Genomic DNA, 15,894 nt, shown 5'->3' on the forward strand with positions numbered 1-15,894 from the left:
AAAAATAAATCTAGAATTATATTAAGAATTATATTAATAATTAATTAAAATAACAAGAAAAAAAAACAGTTCAAAAATATACGACACATTTAAATATTTTGACAATTATATCTGTACTTTTTTCTTACTATCAGAAAATTTACATTTACTACATCTTGCAGCAAGTAATAGACTTGTTACAAATAAGAAAAAAATACTCAAAGAAATGTTTATCGATTTACGTACGTCCGATGAATAATAATACTTGTAACAAAGAGTCGCTTAGACAACTGAGTTATTGTATTCCTTTTGAAGTGAAAATGAGTAACTGTTATGAAAACTGGGTGAAGAGCTGTGCTCGAGAATCGCTAGATATTAATATTTGAAAATGCGCAACTCGGCAAGTTTGTAGTTAGTTAAAAAAAGAAATCAGTCATATAGATTAATTAAAGATGGCAGACTAATTAAAAAAATACAGGAAGAGAAAATATCTGCAATCATACATTGTGATAAAACGCGACAGTACATATTTAACCATTTTAGATTTCTATTACTATAGAAGCTATTATTTAAATTGTAAGAATTAGGTTTATTTTTTTGTTTGAGTCACAAAAAAATTAACGTTTCGCGCGAATACAAATTTCCAGATTTGAATTTCTATTCTACTTATTCGCGTCAACAATCATGTATAATGTGGTGTAATGACAATTTCATTAAACACGAAAGAGAATTTCAGTTTTTTTAAAAATTCTTTGTTATATTATTCGCTTGTAGGAAATTCCTTTACGGAAATATCCCATGTAATAAAATTGAAATATCGTTCCCCATACATGTAAACTTTGACCTTATTCTCAGGGACACGCATTATCTCTTTTTATGAGTATTTTTACACTCCTGATCTCGGAGACTACTAATCTTGCAAAGAACTTATTGTTAATGCTAAGATTAATCTTAAATCTTATGTAAATCAGATAATCAAATTATATTATACATATTGTTACACATCGTATTAAAGCTAACAAAATTTCCTCGGATTTCAATATTCAATTATGTATATGAAAAAGTAAAAATTATATTCTTATTTCTATTCTTATTTATCTAATAATTTTCAAAACCTCCAAGAGCAAGTCGCAAATAATATTTGTTCGCTGGGATGGCGAAATTATAAAGACGATGTTGGCCAACAGCTGACAGCAAAACAAGTAACTCGTCACGAGATATAAGCGCCTTAGTCGCGGGAATTCTCAGGGGAGCCTCTTTCAGTAAAACCATCTTTTCGCGGAAAACCGTCCCACACGAGAGAGAGAGAGAGAGAGAGACGACATTCTCTCAGGAGGATGCTACACCCGCGCATTATTGTAAGGCTCCCCTACTACGGACGGTGCGTGCGTATATACGTACGGTAGCCTAAACGACAAAGAGAGCCAACATAAAGGGATGGACCGCGCGGTCCATTTCACGTACTACGAACTCAGCTGCTCCCCACGAAAAAATCTAATAATAAACCTCCTCTTTATTTACAATAGGAAAGCTAGACTTTCTATTCATTGTGTTTTGCACTTTTTCTTTCCCGAAAACTCAAGTTCGTTTCATTCCGAATGCAGAAAGTATGAGAAAGTAGTACTGAAACGCGAACGAACCTACTTTTTTTTTTCACTTTATATACTCTGTATTCAAAACCTGCCTTCCGTTTCGTTAACGTTAATTGCACGGTGATTGGCAACAAAAAAAAAAAAAAAAAAAAAAATTTATTTACAAAATTTGAATAAAGAGTTATCACAAAGTAAATAATCGACTCGACAATATCTCGCGTTTTTAATCTACTTTAATTCGCTCGAAATTAACATTTGGTAGGGCAATTAATTCACGTATAATACCGTCTAATTAAATTGCGAATGAGAATTCCATTAAGATCTTTAATAATAATTAAAGCTTTTGTTAAATGCTTTCACATTGTGTAAAGCTTAATTCATATATATGATATCACGTTGGAAAAGACTTGTTATAATTACTTATTATTTAATTTTTAATTATTATAAGTCATCGTTAAAATAATTTTCAATGTCTTCTTTTACTAAAACATTACTGATGGATTTGAAACATATATTATGCAGCAATAGTCGCGCCCCTCACTTTGCATATGATTACAGATTTTGTCTTGCAAATTTACAAAATTAATATTTTCTCGTCTAAGTTATTTTATTATATTTATGGAACTATTATTATTTAAACAATATTTTTATCCTTATTGCCAGAAGCTTGTTTTTTTTTTCTAACAATTGAGCTACATCTCAGTATAATAAAATACACATAAATCCCTCCCCTCTCTCGTTTTATTGCACACCGAAAATAAAGAATCGCGAGATAGCGAGGAAATAAAGGGATATCAGTGCGCGCAAGGCTAGACACTTACCGAAGTACTTGTCGGGTTCCAGACCGGAGTCCTTGTCCAGACCGCATATGACGAAGTAATCCGCGAACCGTTGCGGATGTTGCTCCGAGCCGCGCGCTATTCCCAAGCTTCCGTTCATCTTTCCCTCGACGCGCCGGGGTCTTAATCGCAACGACAAGTTGCGACGCCGCTGCCTCACGACCCCGCGACCCCGACGACTCGGCGGTCGTCGCTTCGCCTGCACCCTCGCCTTCACGAAATTGATTTCCACATCGCGCACCACCGACGCGAGACCGTCATTTCACTTCACGTCACGTCACGTCACGTCACGCCGAGACAACAGCTGAGCGAGCGCACGCGACGCGCACGAGAAACGGAACGAGTGCTCCACGGAGCGCTGCGGAACGTATAGTGCGGGTCTCCCGCGGATAATTGATCTTTTACCGCGGCGCTTGAAGTTGACCGCAAGTCGGCGCGCATGCGCTCCCGGACGCCGCGATTTGGCGCGCCATTTGATTTCATTTCGGAGCACACGCGGATTTTTATCATATAAATTTGACTCCGTCAACGCGTTTCGTGCAAATCCTATACGGTCGAGAAGCATTCTCTCTTCGATATATATTTATATTTATAAATCTGGTGCAGAAAGTTTTGAAGCGGCCAAATAATCAGTATATTATTAATTTATGACATTGTAAACGAATTTGGAGCGACTTCCGCTTGAAATGGATGAATTCTGTATTAATCTTACCCGTTTTTGTCCGATTAAAAGCTTCTAGCAGATGTATACTTTGCAAACTCGGAAAGACGTGTAGCTACACCTGGAAAATAAAAGATAACAATTACTTGGGTCGATAAAAGAAGGTCCACTCTGGTTCTACGAGAAATCTAACATATAATTTTCGACAGTAATAATAATTGAGAAAGAAATCAGAGAGCAATAATTTACAATAAACTTTCACATGCAACTTACTCCGACATTACTCTCCCGATTAATGGTAGTCTACAGGATGGCAAACATTTACATTTCACATTCAGAGAGAAGCCTGTTGGCAGTATTGAAATCGTGCGCCATATACGGAGAGGTTAGATCTCGATGATTAAATCGAGCCGAACCTCATAAACACGCGATACGAGCGGGGCGGTAGCGGCTCCACAGGAGATTTTCATCTTTTTACGTAGGATGGAGGAGATCGACAATATAATAATTCACTCGTTGCGACAAATAGGCTGGTGAGTGTCGGTTCCCGAGCGGCTCCTGTATCCCATAAGACAGGACGTCGTACGTCGTCCTTCCCGATGGGCGGTGTTTGTAATGTTCCTCGTAATCGAATGTCGTACACGTGAGAGCTCGTCTGTGATCCCACCTCATCTAGAATTTGTCAAATTGCATATTATCAGCAACGAAGAATTTTCAAACGTAATTCACAAAAGGATTATTGTGACAAAAATTTTATAAACATGTCTCTTTTTAAGAATGAGAAAAATGTATCTTTTTTTTTTTTTTTCTTGTCAATGCCTCTGAAAAGTTTCTCACGAATTAAAAATATTGCAGGATTCATCCAATTGTAAGTTCTATGTAATTTTAATTTTTCTCGCTAATAATATAATTCTTCTTTTCAGTGACATTGAAGAGAGTGTAACGAACCTAAGTGGCTTTAACACTGAACTAGTTGTCGAAGCGACAGTGAGATGCTTAGAAGCGATAAGGCCAGGTTTAGGATTGTCCACTGTGCTACCTGTAAACATGGCAGCACGTTTTCGTTTGGGTGCTACTCTTGCACAAATATGCACAGTAAATATATATATATATTTTTTTTTAATAGATTTTTAATTTGGATATAGCACGATTAGTTATTTATCTAATTTTATTAATTTCCATCAATTAATTAAAATTTTAGGAACTCGGATACAGAGGTGACATTGGTTATCAAACATTCCTATATAATTCGGAAGCAGATTTACGAAGAGTATTTATGTTTCTCATTGAAAAACTGCCAAAGGAAAGTGAGAAAACTGTAAACGAATCTGTCAGCAAGGTTGCTTTATTAGAAAAATCAGTAGCATCTGCGATATCGCAAGGACTCTCAATACCATGGTTACCACATTATTGTCATAAAAGGGGAATCAGGAACAGAGGAAGAGCTAGCACCCCTTATGTATCTGTAAATATCGAAGCACCGGTATCAAATATGGGGGATGGTAATATCAATATAATTCGGATTAGTTTCGTTTTTGTTAGCATGTCAAGAAATAATGTCACTGATACACAGGTAAATTACTATCATTGATTGCAGATTACAAAGACTATTACTTGCGCTATTTACAACCAGTGCCTGATCAAATGCAAAATATTTTATGCTTTTTACCTTCTATGATATCGTTTAACGCAAAAGCACTTAATACTTCTTCGATGGATATTATGGAGCGCATAAGTTGGCTCAATAGTCAACAGTCTGAAAAAATTGCTTATTCTAGTGCACATAATATTGCCAATGAGCTTAACAAGTTCTCATTAGAGAACAAGATGCAAGCTTCAGTAAGTGTATCTTTTGTCATATAACAACATATCATACAAAGCAAAATGTCATGCACATTCAATATGATCTTTAAACTTTCAGGAGTCTCAGGTAGAAACAGAGTTTGCAACACATTCAGTGCTTCCAGAACAGGAAACATTAAAAAACAAAGCAAAACAGGAAGTTGAAATAGAAAACATGAAAGCAGAGTGCGAAAATCTTAGAATAAATATAGAGGAAATGCAAAACGAGATTAAAAAGTTAACTACTAAATTAGCACACGCAACGATCACTGGTCAAAATGAAGAAAAGGAATTGAAAATTAATGAGGAGCAAAAGAAGATTAAAGGAAGAGCATATGAATTGCTTCAAGATGGACCAGAGAACATAAAGAAATTGGAAAGTGCAATCGAGATTAGTACAAACAAATTGATTAATTTAGCAAATCAATGGGAGAAGCATAGAGTACCCTTAATCATGAAGTACAGACAAGAAAGGGAAAAGCATTCTACGAAAGCTGTAAGTAATACGAAATTAACAAGGTAATAAAAATATCGTTTATATATTTTATAAACGCGTAGATTTTTCACAGAATGCAAGCCAAAAGAAGCTGGATGAAATAAAATTATTGAAAGAAAAGGAGAAAGAACTTCAGGAAGAATGTCGGAATAAGGATCAACAGCATTCACAGCTGGTTGCGGAAGTTCAAAAACTTCCAAAAGAAGTAAATAGATCTGCGTACACTCAACGAATCTTAGAAATAATAAATAATGTTAGGAAGCAGAGAGACGAAATAAGCAAAGTACTGGCGGACACTCGTGAGATTCAGAAGGAAATAAATACGCTCACCGGCAGATTAGAGAGATCCTTTACCGTTGTAGATGAACTGATATTCAGAGACGCAAGAACGAACGAAGCTTCGAGAAAAGCGTACAAACTATTAGCGACGTTACATTCGGATTGCAACGAACTCGTAAGTTTAGTCGAGGAAACTGGCGCGACAATACGAGAAATCAGAGATTTAGAAGAACAGGTAAGATAACATGATAACAAAATCAAAAATTAGATTTATGTAGCGTGAAAATTCTATATATTCTTTATATTCTGTAACATTTATTCAGATCGATTCCGAATCCGCTAAGAATGTCGGCGCTAATTTGGAGAGAATAACTGCCGATTTAAAACAGATGAAACAAGAAACCGCCGCATTAACGGCACAACTACAGAGCAAAGCCTCGTGATTGTTATGTATAAAGTGGTATCATTTTACATGGGTTAATATTCAGGACCAGATAAGAATATATCTAGTGCAGGTACATAGTTCACTTTTTACATTAATTGTATATATACATATATATACATAGTGTTCATAAACATGTGGGACGCACTTCAAGGGCGGATAAGAGACACAAAAACAACCAAAAAAATCCATATAAACATATATATATTTTACATCGTTAATTTCTTTATCACATCTAACGCACAACACGGTAATGGACTACAAATTACTCGTATCAAGGCAACAAATGACTCAAAACTTAAGTTATCAAGGTCAGAAAATATCAAGCAGAAAGATATAATACAAAGGCAGCTGAATCACAAACATGGCTGTAATTCGGAAACGATGTAAAATATGACATATGTTTATATGAACTTTTTTGGTTGTTTTTGTGTCTCTTATCCGCCCTTGAAGTGCGTCCCACATGTTTATGAACACCCTGTATATATGATAGATACCACTCATATAAAAATTTGATTGTTTCTCTATAACATTATATAAGTTAAATAGACATTATTTTGCTCTTTTACAGAATATAAACGAATACGATCAAATGCATCGAAGACCAAACATTTTTTTAGTCATACAGCTGGCAAAACATAACATTGCCCGCGAGAATCTTTGCGAATCTACTGAGTTGGCTGCTGAAAAACGTGTCTTGGCCTGGAACAATCAGGCGCTAGGCTTCTGTAGCCTCGGGCCAAGGGTATAATAATGACACGTGAACATCAATGCTCAAAGGAACGTCAACATTTCTTACAAAGCCTAATAATTTTTTAGCATCGAGTTCGACTTTCGTATTTCACGCAGCTTGAAAAAGATCTGATTACAGCTGTAAATAAAATAAATGCTGAAATATCACTTTTGAGTAATGAAATATGTACAAACAATGGTAAAATCAATTTTTTAAATTACTTTATACATATTCTCCTTGCAAAAATTATTTTTATAAAATAAATGGTATATTATGGTATATGTGTTACACACATATAATATTGCATGATTAATATTGTTGAAAGATAACAGTTCTGTTGGTTTTTTTTTTATTTTAAGTTTGTACATTATATATTTAAAGTCTCTGTACATACTTGTGTTCTATTTCCTCCTTCTGTAGCACATACTTCTTATTTTTTCCTATCTTTGATATCTGGTGGTATGTAAGACTCTGAGGCAACCAAGTCTCTTAATTTCTTTGCACTTCCGTACATGGAACGTATACGTTTGTCTTCTTTTTGTTCTTTTTCCTGTATCCGCTCTATTTGTAATTCATGAGCTTCCTCATTGTCAAAGAAGGTCAAAAGCTGTTCTCTCTCTATCAAGTCCTTCTTCATTTTCTCTATGTTAGCTATCCTCTTTTCTGTTTCTATTGCTTTTATTTGTGTTTCTAATATCGAAGCCCTTAGATGTTCCCAGTCAGAATAAGTCTAAAAAAGAAATCAAAATTAACTTGCTAAGTATCGAATAATCGATCAGATTGAAAAAGTTTTCTTCATTAATATTCATTACCTGACATTGTTTTGAGATATCCTTCTCGGCTTCCTCCTTTACAGCAGCTGTAATAAGATTCTCCATTGTTTCAATTAAACTTTCCTTAAGATTTTGTTTCTTCTTCAAGAGGGATAACGAAACTTCCACAAGTTTGAACCTTTCAATATCTTGATCTTGCAAATTGCTGTTGTCCTTCGAAATTAATTCAAATACTTCTTCGTAAACAATTTTCTCCTGCATCGTCTCCAGCCATTCCTTTACCAAATTCAACGCATCGTCATACTTTTTATACAATATTAAACCCCTCAGTTGACAAGTTCTTCCCAGGGCATCCATCCTGTGCTTTCCTTGAAAACTCAGAGTCTTGCCGACGAGATCTCTCGGCTCGACGAGATCAAAATGATCGTCGAAGTAAGGATTCTTCAAGTATCCTACACGCACCTTCACTTCCTCCTTAGATGTATCCTGCGGAACTTCAGGTTTCTTCCAATCATCAGGATTCTCGAGATACTTGTGACAGGCGTAAAGGCACAACGCATTCGTGATCGGAGGCACCGTTTCTTCTTGCAACATCACCAGGCTCGCTACCTTCGCGGCGGAGGCGTAATCCTTCCTCTTCACGAAATGGTCCACGAGCACGTTGTAGTCAAAGTAATCGGGGAAGATGCCGTAGTTGAGTCTGTCGTTCAACACCTCGTGCAGTTCCTGAATAAAATCGTGCTGCAAGAAATATCTTATCGCGGCGTGATGCGTCGAGTCGAGGGTGTTTGACGTTTCCGTGGACTGTCTGAGATTGTGCAGCATCTTCATCAGCTCGTCGACGTACAAGTTATCGGTGAGGCTGTTGACGAAGATGTCGACGTCGATGGCGCTCACCTTCCCCGCGCTCCCGTATCTCTGCTCCAGCTCGGCGAACATCGTCATCGGCTCGATCTTCCGCAACAACGGTGATTCCAATCTGCGATTCCACGCCTCTTCGCAGCGATACGCTTCCGAGAGAAACCATCTTCTCTGCGTCGCGTTTTTAGGTCCTCCGCAGAGGCAAAGTCTGCGATTGAATCTGAGTGTCTTCAACATTTCGTTACTTGTTATTTTATTCCTCACTGCGCGTAATCACATTATATTTTGACCGATTGAGGTTACGGAGCACAACGCACAACGTGTTGCCAATTTCAGATCGTGCAACCATAGAATATATAATGTATAATATTAGAGCGCGTGTCGATGTGCGCGTTCGACTTTGAACCGACTTTAACCTTCAAGTGGCGCTGCGAGACTGCGTCGCCGCGGCGGCGGCGGCGCGCGGCGCGTGGCGCGCGGAGTGGGGGCTGGGTGGTGGGGGGTTGCGCGCGCCACTCAGCCCCAGCCCCCACCACGCACCCCCCACTCCGCGCACCGAATTCCGAACGCGCGATGCGTGAACGCTGCGCCACTTGAAGGTTAAAAGTCGAACGCGCCGCGCACATCGACACGCGCTCTCTCTCTCTCTCTCCCCCGCCCTAAAATTTTGTCCAGTCATAAACTACGAATAGCCAGACAGGATGATCAGAGAAAAATCTGAGTTTTATTTTTATGAAACGTTTGTAGTTTTTTTGCAGGTGTTTCTCTCTCTCTCTCTCTTTCTCTCTCTCTTTCTCTCTCTCTCTCTCTCTCTGCTATGAATTTTAGAGTATCAATATAACCTATTTTATACTGTTAATTGTATATATAATTGTATTGTTTATATAATAATAATATACATAAATCTTCATATCTCGTGGTATTTTCTGTAAGAGCTTTATAATGTTCGCGTTAATGAGAGAAGTGAATTTCTGGAGCTTTGACGACAATATAAGCATAGAAGATACGGATTTTGGCGCATTCAAGTAAAGAAACATCAGAGATTTTTTTTAAATATTTTATTCTGTGCTATAAGTATTTGTTATTCCACTATTGCAATAATTTGATTGTTTGCAATTTTTTGACAGGTACCATGACAAACGAATTGATGGCACGTATGAAGAAGGTAAAAGATCTTACTGTCAAGAGCGTGGTATGACTTACGTTCCAGAAAACAAAAAGGGGAACAAGTTAAAACATTCTATTAAATATTTGGAGGTATAATAATTCATCAAGTGTCCTAAATATAAAATTTATAGAGATTATATATACTATAGAATTTTTATCATTATATACAGGATCAACTCAGAGATAATTCTGTAATTTATTGTCAATGGTACAGCGATTCTATTGTACAATTAATGCTCAGCAATGGTTTGTTGATACAAATACAAGTTTGTCTCTTCAGTGGTGACATACAAGAAATTCATTTTGACAAGTATCTCATAGGAAAATTATCAGAACACGTATCTGATGGTAAGAGCATTATTTTATTCATAAAAAAAAATTATTCACTTTATTATTTATAATTATTCACATAAAAGATAATATTGCATCTTTTTCTGTTCACAGTTATTATTACCAAGAATCATTTAGTTTGTATATACAATGATAATCTAATGACACTGGTGTATTTTACAAAACCTAAAATACATGTCTTTGACAAAATTAATAAGTTAGAACCTAAATTAATCACGACAGATTTATTTGTACCTAATGGACGTAGATTAGATAAGAAGATTCAAGTGAACAAATCTGCTGACTTGGTAAATAATCCCTAAATAATTTCTGAAAATTATAAATTAAAAAATATATTTGATAACTAATCTGTAGGAAATTATGTACCTTTATAGATATTAATTTGGCGAAAATCTACAATGAACGAAGTTTATCCATGGAGTCCTGCTATGAAACAATACCATCGTGCAAACATGCATCTGTTTCGGCTTACAGGGTATGAATTGAGAAATATATTTAGTTTTATGTCACGCTTTCTTAATCATCTTCATCCTTTTCAACAAATATACAAGATTGCTTGTCTGTTTGATCTCTTTTTGATGTATTTTTAGATGACTCTAGGATTATCTCTTTTTCCTTCTTCATTTGCTCCATTTTCTTACATAAATTCTGATGTTTCATTACGTACAATTCCCATGAATCTTTCTTGTACTGAGGAATTACTGATAATTCTTTGGCAATGCTTTTGGTGATCTTTTTCGGTAATTCCCATGTACCCTTACAAAGATAATATAAATTATTTTATATAAATATAAAATAATAAAAATAATTTACATTTATATGTGAATTTTTAATGCATTTCTAATTTTCTCTATTTATACAAACTTTATATGTTCCCCATGGCGAATGTTTGTCTTTTTTTACACTGTCTAATATATGTCCATTGTCATCTGCAATAAATTTTGTAGTGACACAGTGTCTGTTTGGCAAACTCGGGTACCATTTAGAAACTTCCCAATTTCGCAATCTTTTTGGTGCAAATGCATTGTCTGTCCAATGACCATGCCAATATTGAGACATTTCTATACAATTTGTTCTTTTATAATATTAATATGCACCAATTTTATATATCTGTTACTTCAATTATTACAATTCTTTCTGTCAAATCACGTGGTTAGTTATGCATGTCACTATGCTTGTTGCTATGGTCATGTAAATCTATCATGCTTGTATGTGTATGTGTATTATGCTTGTATATGTATGTACATATATACAAATACTATGGTATATGTACGTATATATACAAAAATATGTGTATAGATCTAACGATTCATATTTTCAGAACGAAATTAGAATTGCTGTGTTACATACGTACTGAATTTGATCCTTTGTGTATTACATTTGATATATGTGATGACAATATTATTCATTCTGTAGAACAAAAGGTTTCAAGGAAGGTAATTGTTGTGTGTAGTTCATATAATTTTAATTTCTTAATTTCTTCACAATTTCTTTTAATTTAACTCAGATTTCATATTCAGATCATTATCATATTGCTATATTAAAAAATACAAGTACATATATAAGTGTAATTTATAGGGAGAAGTCACTGTGGAATGGCGTACTTATGAAGTTTCTCGACAGAATAAATTGAAAAGAATTGCTGTGATTTCCGTACCACTGCCTACGCATACAAGTTGTGTGAGATTTTCGCCTCATCAGGAATTACTTCTGTTATGTTGCATTGATGGCACTATTATGATATACGATCAAACGAAATCGACAACTACCAGTGTAAAGGCCGCGTTTGTAAGTCATATATCATTAGATAATGCATATATATTTAAAATAAAAGAAACTGACATGTTTTTTTTCGTTCTTCCAGATACCTACTTTAGCTACTTGGCATAGTGACGGTATAATATTCATCGTGGGTAATGACAGAGGCCAGTTCCAACATTTTGATATCACTTTAACGTGTATCAAAAGCCAGACATTGAACGACGAAGTAACGCCAGCGAATATTATCGACTTGTCACCGTATTTCAAGTACGAGCGATAAAATAATTAATATATACAGATATATATACTCGCAATAAAGATCCAATTCAATAAAATAATTATATCAAGCAGGAATCAGCATACCTTGTTACATATGGAATGGAACAAGAAAAGCGACACAAATCAAATTTGCTATTACAATAATAGCAATGCTTTGTTCTTGTTACTTTTTGAACGGTAAGTGTTTCACGCATCATTTCGTTCAATATATGTTCAATATATAAATGGATTTTTGTTATGTATTAACAGAGGACCGATTGGCGTTATCAAAGTAATCGAAGGCGACAATCTATCCGGGGACGAACTAGTCAGAAGATATCTGTCCGAGTCTCGAGTAGAACAGGCAACTGCTCTACTATTGTCGTTGAATTGGGACACACATTCACATATATGTATGCAGTCGCTCAATCAAATCTTAAATTATTTATTCAAGTTACCATTAACAACGGAACGCGAAGGTAAGATAAAATTTTTCGTTATTTTCGTGATCTATTGGTTAATTACGAATGGCTAAAAAATTAACTAATAATCTCATTAACTTGAAACAGGTCTGATACAAAATGCACTGGGTAGTTTTCACGTGCCTGTTAAACCGATAAGCCAGGCTGTCGAAGAGGAATACGGGGATGAAGTAAGGGATTTAACGAGGCGATTCTTTCATCATTTATTAAGGTAATACCTAGGTTATTTAATGTTAAAGTGTAGTGTATCGAATAAATTTATTCCAACAAACTTTTATAAACTTTGCAGATATAGGATGTTTGAGAAAGCCTTCAGACTAGCTATTGATTTAAACGATCACGATCTCTTCATGGACATACATTTCTATGCTATGATTCTAAATGACATGGAACTGGCAACTGCAGCCAAAGAGAAGGCTGAAAATATTCTGAGTAGATCAAATAGTTGCAATGACTCGCGTAAGTATTGTTTAGAAGATATTCCAAAAAGAATATTATAAAACATGATATATCATGATATAATTTTTTTTATAGATTCGACATGTTCGAGAGCATCATGTTCTATATGCTCTGATTCAAGTAATGAGAAAGGCGAAGAAGAGGAGGAAGAGGAAGAAGAAGAAGAAGGGGAAGAGGAGGAAGAAACATACAGTGAAGAGAGCGAAGATTCTCTGAAGGAAGAAGCCAATCTAAAGCAATCGAAAAAGCGCCATTATAGAAAAACCAGTCAAATTCCACCTTTACCGGTTGTTCATCCTCATCACGATATCAAGAACGCGCTCTCTACATCCTACAACAACATTCCGTCCATTAATAAGACTGACTATACTCTAATACCTTCGCTCTTGGATAACAGTATTTTAACGACAACTTCGTTCAATCATTCTTCGCACGTTTCGAGTCCGTTTCTAGCATCGACTTCTTTCAACAAATCATTACAATCATACAATACACAGTCGAATTTCACACCAACCAACACGGCGAACATCATCGACGGCTCTCCGGCGTTTAATAATGCATCGGACGATTTGATGACTACGTCATTCGGCAGTGTTTCTCTCACCGAATCGGAAGTAGTAGTCGATGATCAGTCCGGCGATCATTTTGACACGAAGTCATACGACAAGTCGTTACTTAACGAAATACCATATTCCTTCAACGGTTTCGTCATTAATGCGATGCCAACTTGCGCACAGGACGATAGCTTTATCTCGACTCCCTTCAATAAGCCAGTGTACGAGTCCGAAGATATCGAGTCTAATTATTTGGCAAGTCCGTTAAATGCCGTTGATAGTAACATTATGTCAACGTCGTTCAGTACTCGAATCGCGAGCGCTTCGCATAGTAACGCTTTCAATGCAACAACAACGAATAATAATTCCGAAACAACATCTTCCATGTTACATAGTTCAAAGTCCTCGAAGCTAACTGATAAATTACTAAGTAGAATTCTCATTGATGCCGATGCTCGTTCTACAGCTCAGTCACTTCTTCCAGACAATATCTGTAACAATCTGATGTCCACCTCGTTTAACTATTCCGAAAGTAATACAGCTCCCGAGAGTAACGAGATTATGTTTCCCAATAGATTTGGCGGCAATGATCAAGCCATTAAATTACAACAATTTGGAACGACAGCGGAAGAAAAGGAAACGGGCGTTGATATTCCACCACCGCCTATTCTGACAAGTTCTCTCGCTAATTACCTTCACGGTCTACCGAGAAAAAATTATCCTCTGTCTAAAAGCGCTCCAGGTTTATCGGACATCGACGAATCGGTCCACAAGTTTTCCTCGAACAAATCGACTTATATGCCATCGCGCGTTTTACAAAAGCCGAATTCCACGTCGTCTAATGTATCTCAAAGTCAGAAAATACCGTCCCCGTCTTTCAAAACTTATAGATACAATTACGATCTAGATTATGTACCGTTTCACGATGATATGGACTTGCAGTATTCACAAACGGCCAGTAAGAAAAGTTTTCCCTCGCAGAATTTTCATCCTAGCTACAACGCACAACACAGATTATTCGAGAACAGATATTCGTCGAGGTCTTTCCAAAACGTTAACGCGAGTAAAGAAACTAGAATACTTTCCAATATACCACCTCTGCCTGTAATTAATACATCTACTACCAATCCGACAATCTGCTCCACATATCCGTCGTTCACCGACGCGCCAATAAGTTCCAATGAAAAGCCAAAAGTAAAATTCTCGGATACTGTCACTCATATATTAGTACCTGGCACAGTGAGTATATAGTTAACGAAGATATATTTTATATCTGTAAAAAATGTTTAATATGTATATATGTATGTGTTCGTACAGGTTCAAGTACACAGACAGAAACGACCTGCTACACAAGTACACGTAACAGATCCCAAACGTGAACTAGCTGAAAGTCTTCCACTCTGCCTGGGTAATGAAGATTATCTTAAAGATTTTCAACCATTGTCTAGTAAGTATTTTATATTAGCAGATATGTGTTTTATTTATGTGTGCTAAGAAGCAATAATTTTTGAATAGGACACATTTTATCATTAAAATTTTTTTCTTATACTTTGCAGAAGACGACATGGACGAGAAAGTAAAAGAGTCTCCCAAATCTGATGACAGTACAAAGATTAAAGTTGTGCATTTTGGTTTATTGTAAATTTCTGAGTAGAGTATTAAGAGAATTTATTAGAATTAATATTTTTAATACCTATTGCGTATTTGCACATACCATTTTACGTGTATGTGTATTGTTATGAGATTAAACAGTGACAGAAACAAGACAGAGACTGTCAGTCGAACAATTCAGTTATAGGAAAAAGTATTCTCTTAATTCATTTTTAAAACCTAATCTCTTGTGATTCTTTCACAAGTTTTCTTTGTTGAGAATAGTTTTTTGTTACATATCGTGATGTGTGTCTTGTATGCATACACGTATGTTATATTATATATTGTCAAAAGAACTTAATATATATCATAATATACTTTTTTCAGGCAGCTAACACATTTCATTTCTAATTTGATTCAAAATTTTAAGTAATTTATAACAAAAAAACATTTCTTCTTTTCAAAAGCAATACACATCGCACTATTATATATGTTTTAAATTTTTATGTCAATTTGTTTTTTGTAAAATAGTTTTCTTTACTTCAAGCTAACACACACAGAAAAAGAGAATTACAAATATTAATGCACAGATATATTAATCTTTTATATACATATATTAATTTTATATTAATCATTTTTTATTATGCTTGTATTTTTATATTTATTATGTTTGTATTTATTGCTTGTATATTTTTATAAATTTATATAAATATATAGCTTAGGAAATAATAGAAAAATTTTTTTCCACTAATTTTATAATAAATTCTCAAGTTTT

General features: G+C 35.4%; 4 protein-coding genes across 10 annotated transcripts in view; 2 read left to right on the forward strand and 2 right to left on the reverse strand.

Annotated features, from left to right (window-relative positions):
• Pns (DENN domain containing pinstripe) overlaps window positions 1–3,481 on the reverse strand; it is a 24,845-nt gene extending 21,364 nt beyond the window's left edge. For all 5 annotated transcript variants that reach the window (XM_083052870.1, XM_083052867.1, XM_083052869.1 and 2 more), the window contains exons 1-2: window positions 3,345–3,481; window positions 2,393–3,192 (exon numbers count right to left, since the gene is read on the reverse strand). Coding sequence is in view for 4 of the 5 variants with exons in the window: in XM_083052867.1 (XP_082908993.1) it covers window positions 2,393–2,510 (118 nt within the window). In the remaining variant the exon portion in view is untranslated. The remainder of the gene's footprint in view (window positions 1–2,392; window positions 3,193–3,344) is intronic.
• Window positions 3,464–7,252, forward strand: LOC145944514 (coiled-coil domain-containing protein 22 homolog). Of its 2 annotated transcripts, none has more exons than XM_083052878.1 (8): window positions 3,464–3,604; window positions 3,995–4,166; window positions 4,273–4,573; window positions 4,669–4,910; window positions 4,993–5,409; window positions 5,483–5,923; window positions 6,012–6,203; window positions 6,702–7,252. In XM_083052878.1, exons 1-7 carry the CDS (start codon window positions 3,555–3,557, stop codon window positions 6,129–6,131), a joined length of 1,743 nt encoding a protein of 580 aa, XP_082909004.1. In that variant the 5' UTR covers window positions 3,464–3,554; the 3' UTR covers window positions 6,132–6,203; window positions 6,702–7,252. The 2 variants fall into 2 exon arrangements, with proteins under 2 accessions (XP_082909004.1, XP_082909005.1); XM_083052879.1 differs by lacking the exon at window positions 3,464–3,604 and adding an exon at window positions 3,655–3,791.
• Window positions 4,401–8,944, reverse strand: LOC145944517 (uncharacterized). Its single transcript, XM_083052882.1, has 3 exons — window positions 7,676–8,944; window positions 7,258–7,593; window positions 4,401–7,001 (listed from the first exon to the last, which is right to left on the reverse strand). The coding sequence occupies exons 1-2, from the start codon at window positions 8,732–8,734 to the stop codon at window positions 7,294–7,296; spliced, it is 1,359 nt and encodes a 452-aa protein (XP_082909008.1). The 5' UTR covers window positions 8,735–8,944; the 3' UTR covers window positions 4,401–7,001; window positions 7,258–7,293.
• Window positions 8,945–9,083: 139 nt separating this feature from the next.
• On the forward strand, window positions 9,084–15,758 carry Frtz (WD repeat-containing and planar cell polarity effector protein fritz). Of its 2 annotated transcripts, none has more exons than XM_083052872.1 (16): window positions 9,084–9,255; window positions 9,431–9,522; window positions 9,625–9,754; window positions 9,835–10,012; window positions 10,109–10,302; window positions 10,390–10,490; window positions 11,337–11,451; window positions 11,594–11,803; window positions 11,880–12,043; window positions 12,128–12,232; window positions 12,305–12,513; window positions 12,604–12,727; window positions 12,806–12,975; window positions 13,051–14,768; window positions 14,847–14,976; window positions 15,086–15,758. In XM_083052872.1, the coding sequence occupies exons 1-16, from the start codon at window positions 9,199–9,201 to the stop codon at window positions 15,169–15,171; spliced, it is 3,783 nt and encodes a 1,260-aa protein (XP_082908998.1). In that variant the 5' UTR covers window positions 9,084–9,198; the 3' UTR covers window positions 15,172–15,758. The 2 variants fall into 2 exon arrangements, with proteins under 2 accessions (XP_082908998.1, XP_082908999.1); XM_083052873.1 differs by having other exon boundaries at window positions 9,085–9,236; window positions 15,086–15,757.
• The last annotated feature ends 136 nt before the right edge of the window (window positions 15,759–15,894 follow it).

This window comes from Prenolepis imparis, unplaced genomic scaffold, assembly GCF_030444845.1.
Source record: "Prenolepis imparis isolate NDT839.2.m4 unplaced genomic scaffold, iyPreImpa1.0 SCAF_13, whole genome shotgun sequence".
Lineage (NCBI taxonomy): Eukaryota > Metazoa > Arthropoda > Insecta > Hymenoptera > Formicidae > Prenolepis > Prenolepis imparis.

Bases quoted from the DNA above. Each gene is read 5' to 3' on its own strand.
- Frtz (XM_083052872.1), top strand. From the start codon at position 9,199: ATGATCAGAGAAAAATCTGAGTTTTATTTTTATGAAACGTTTGTAGTT. The intron at 10,013-10,108 runs GTAAGAGCATTA...TTCTGTTCACAG, and splicing joins ATCAGAACACGTATCTGATG to TTATTATTACCAAGAATCAT. The intron at 11,452-11,593 runs GTAATTGTTGTG...TGTAATTTATAG, and splicing joins AACAAAAGGTTTCAAGGAAG to GGAGAAGTCACTGTGGAATG.
- LOC145944514 (XM_083052878.1), top strand. From the start codon at position 3,555: ATGGAGGAGATCGACAATATAATAATTCACTCGTTGCGACAAATAGGC. The intron at 4,574-4,668 runs GTAATATCAATA...CATTGATTGCAG, and splicing joins GGTATCAAATATGGGGGATG to ATTACAAAGACTATTACTTG. The intron at 4,911-4,992 runs GTAAGTGTATCT...TTAAACTTTCAG, and splicing joins AGAACAAGATGCAAGCTTCA to GAGTCTCAGGTAGAAACAGA.
- LOC145944517 (XM_083052882.1), bottom strand. From the start codon at position 8,734: ATGTTGAAGACACTCAGATTCAATCGCAGACTTTGCCTCTGCGGAGGA. The intron at 7,594-7,675 runs GTAATGAATATT...TTTCTTTTTTAG, and splicing joins ATATCTCAAAACAATGTCAG to ACTTATTCTGACTGGGAACA.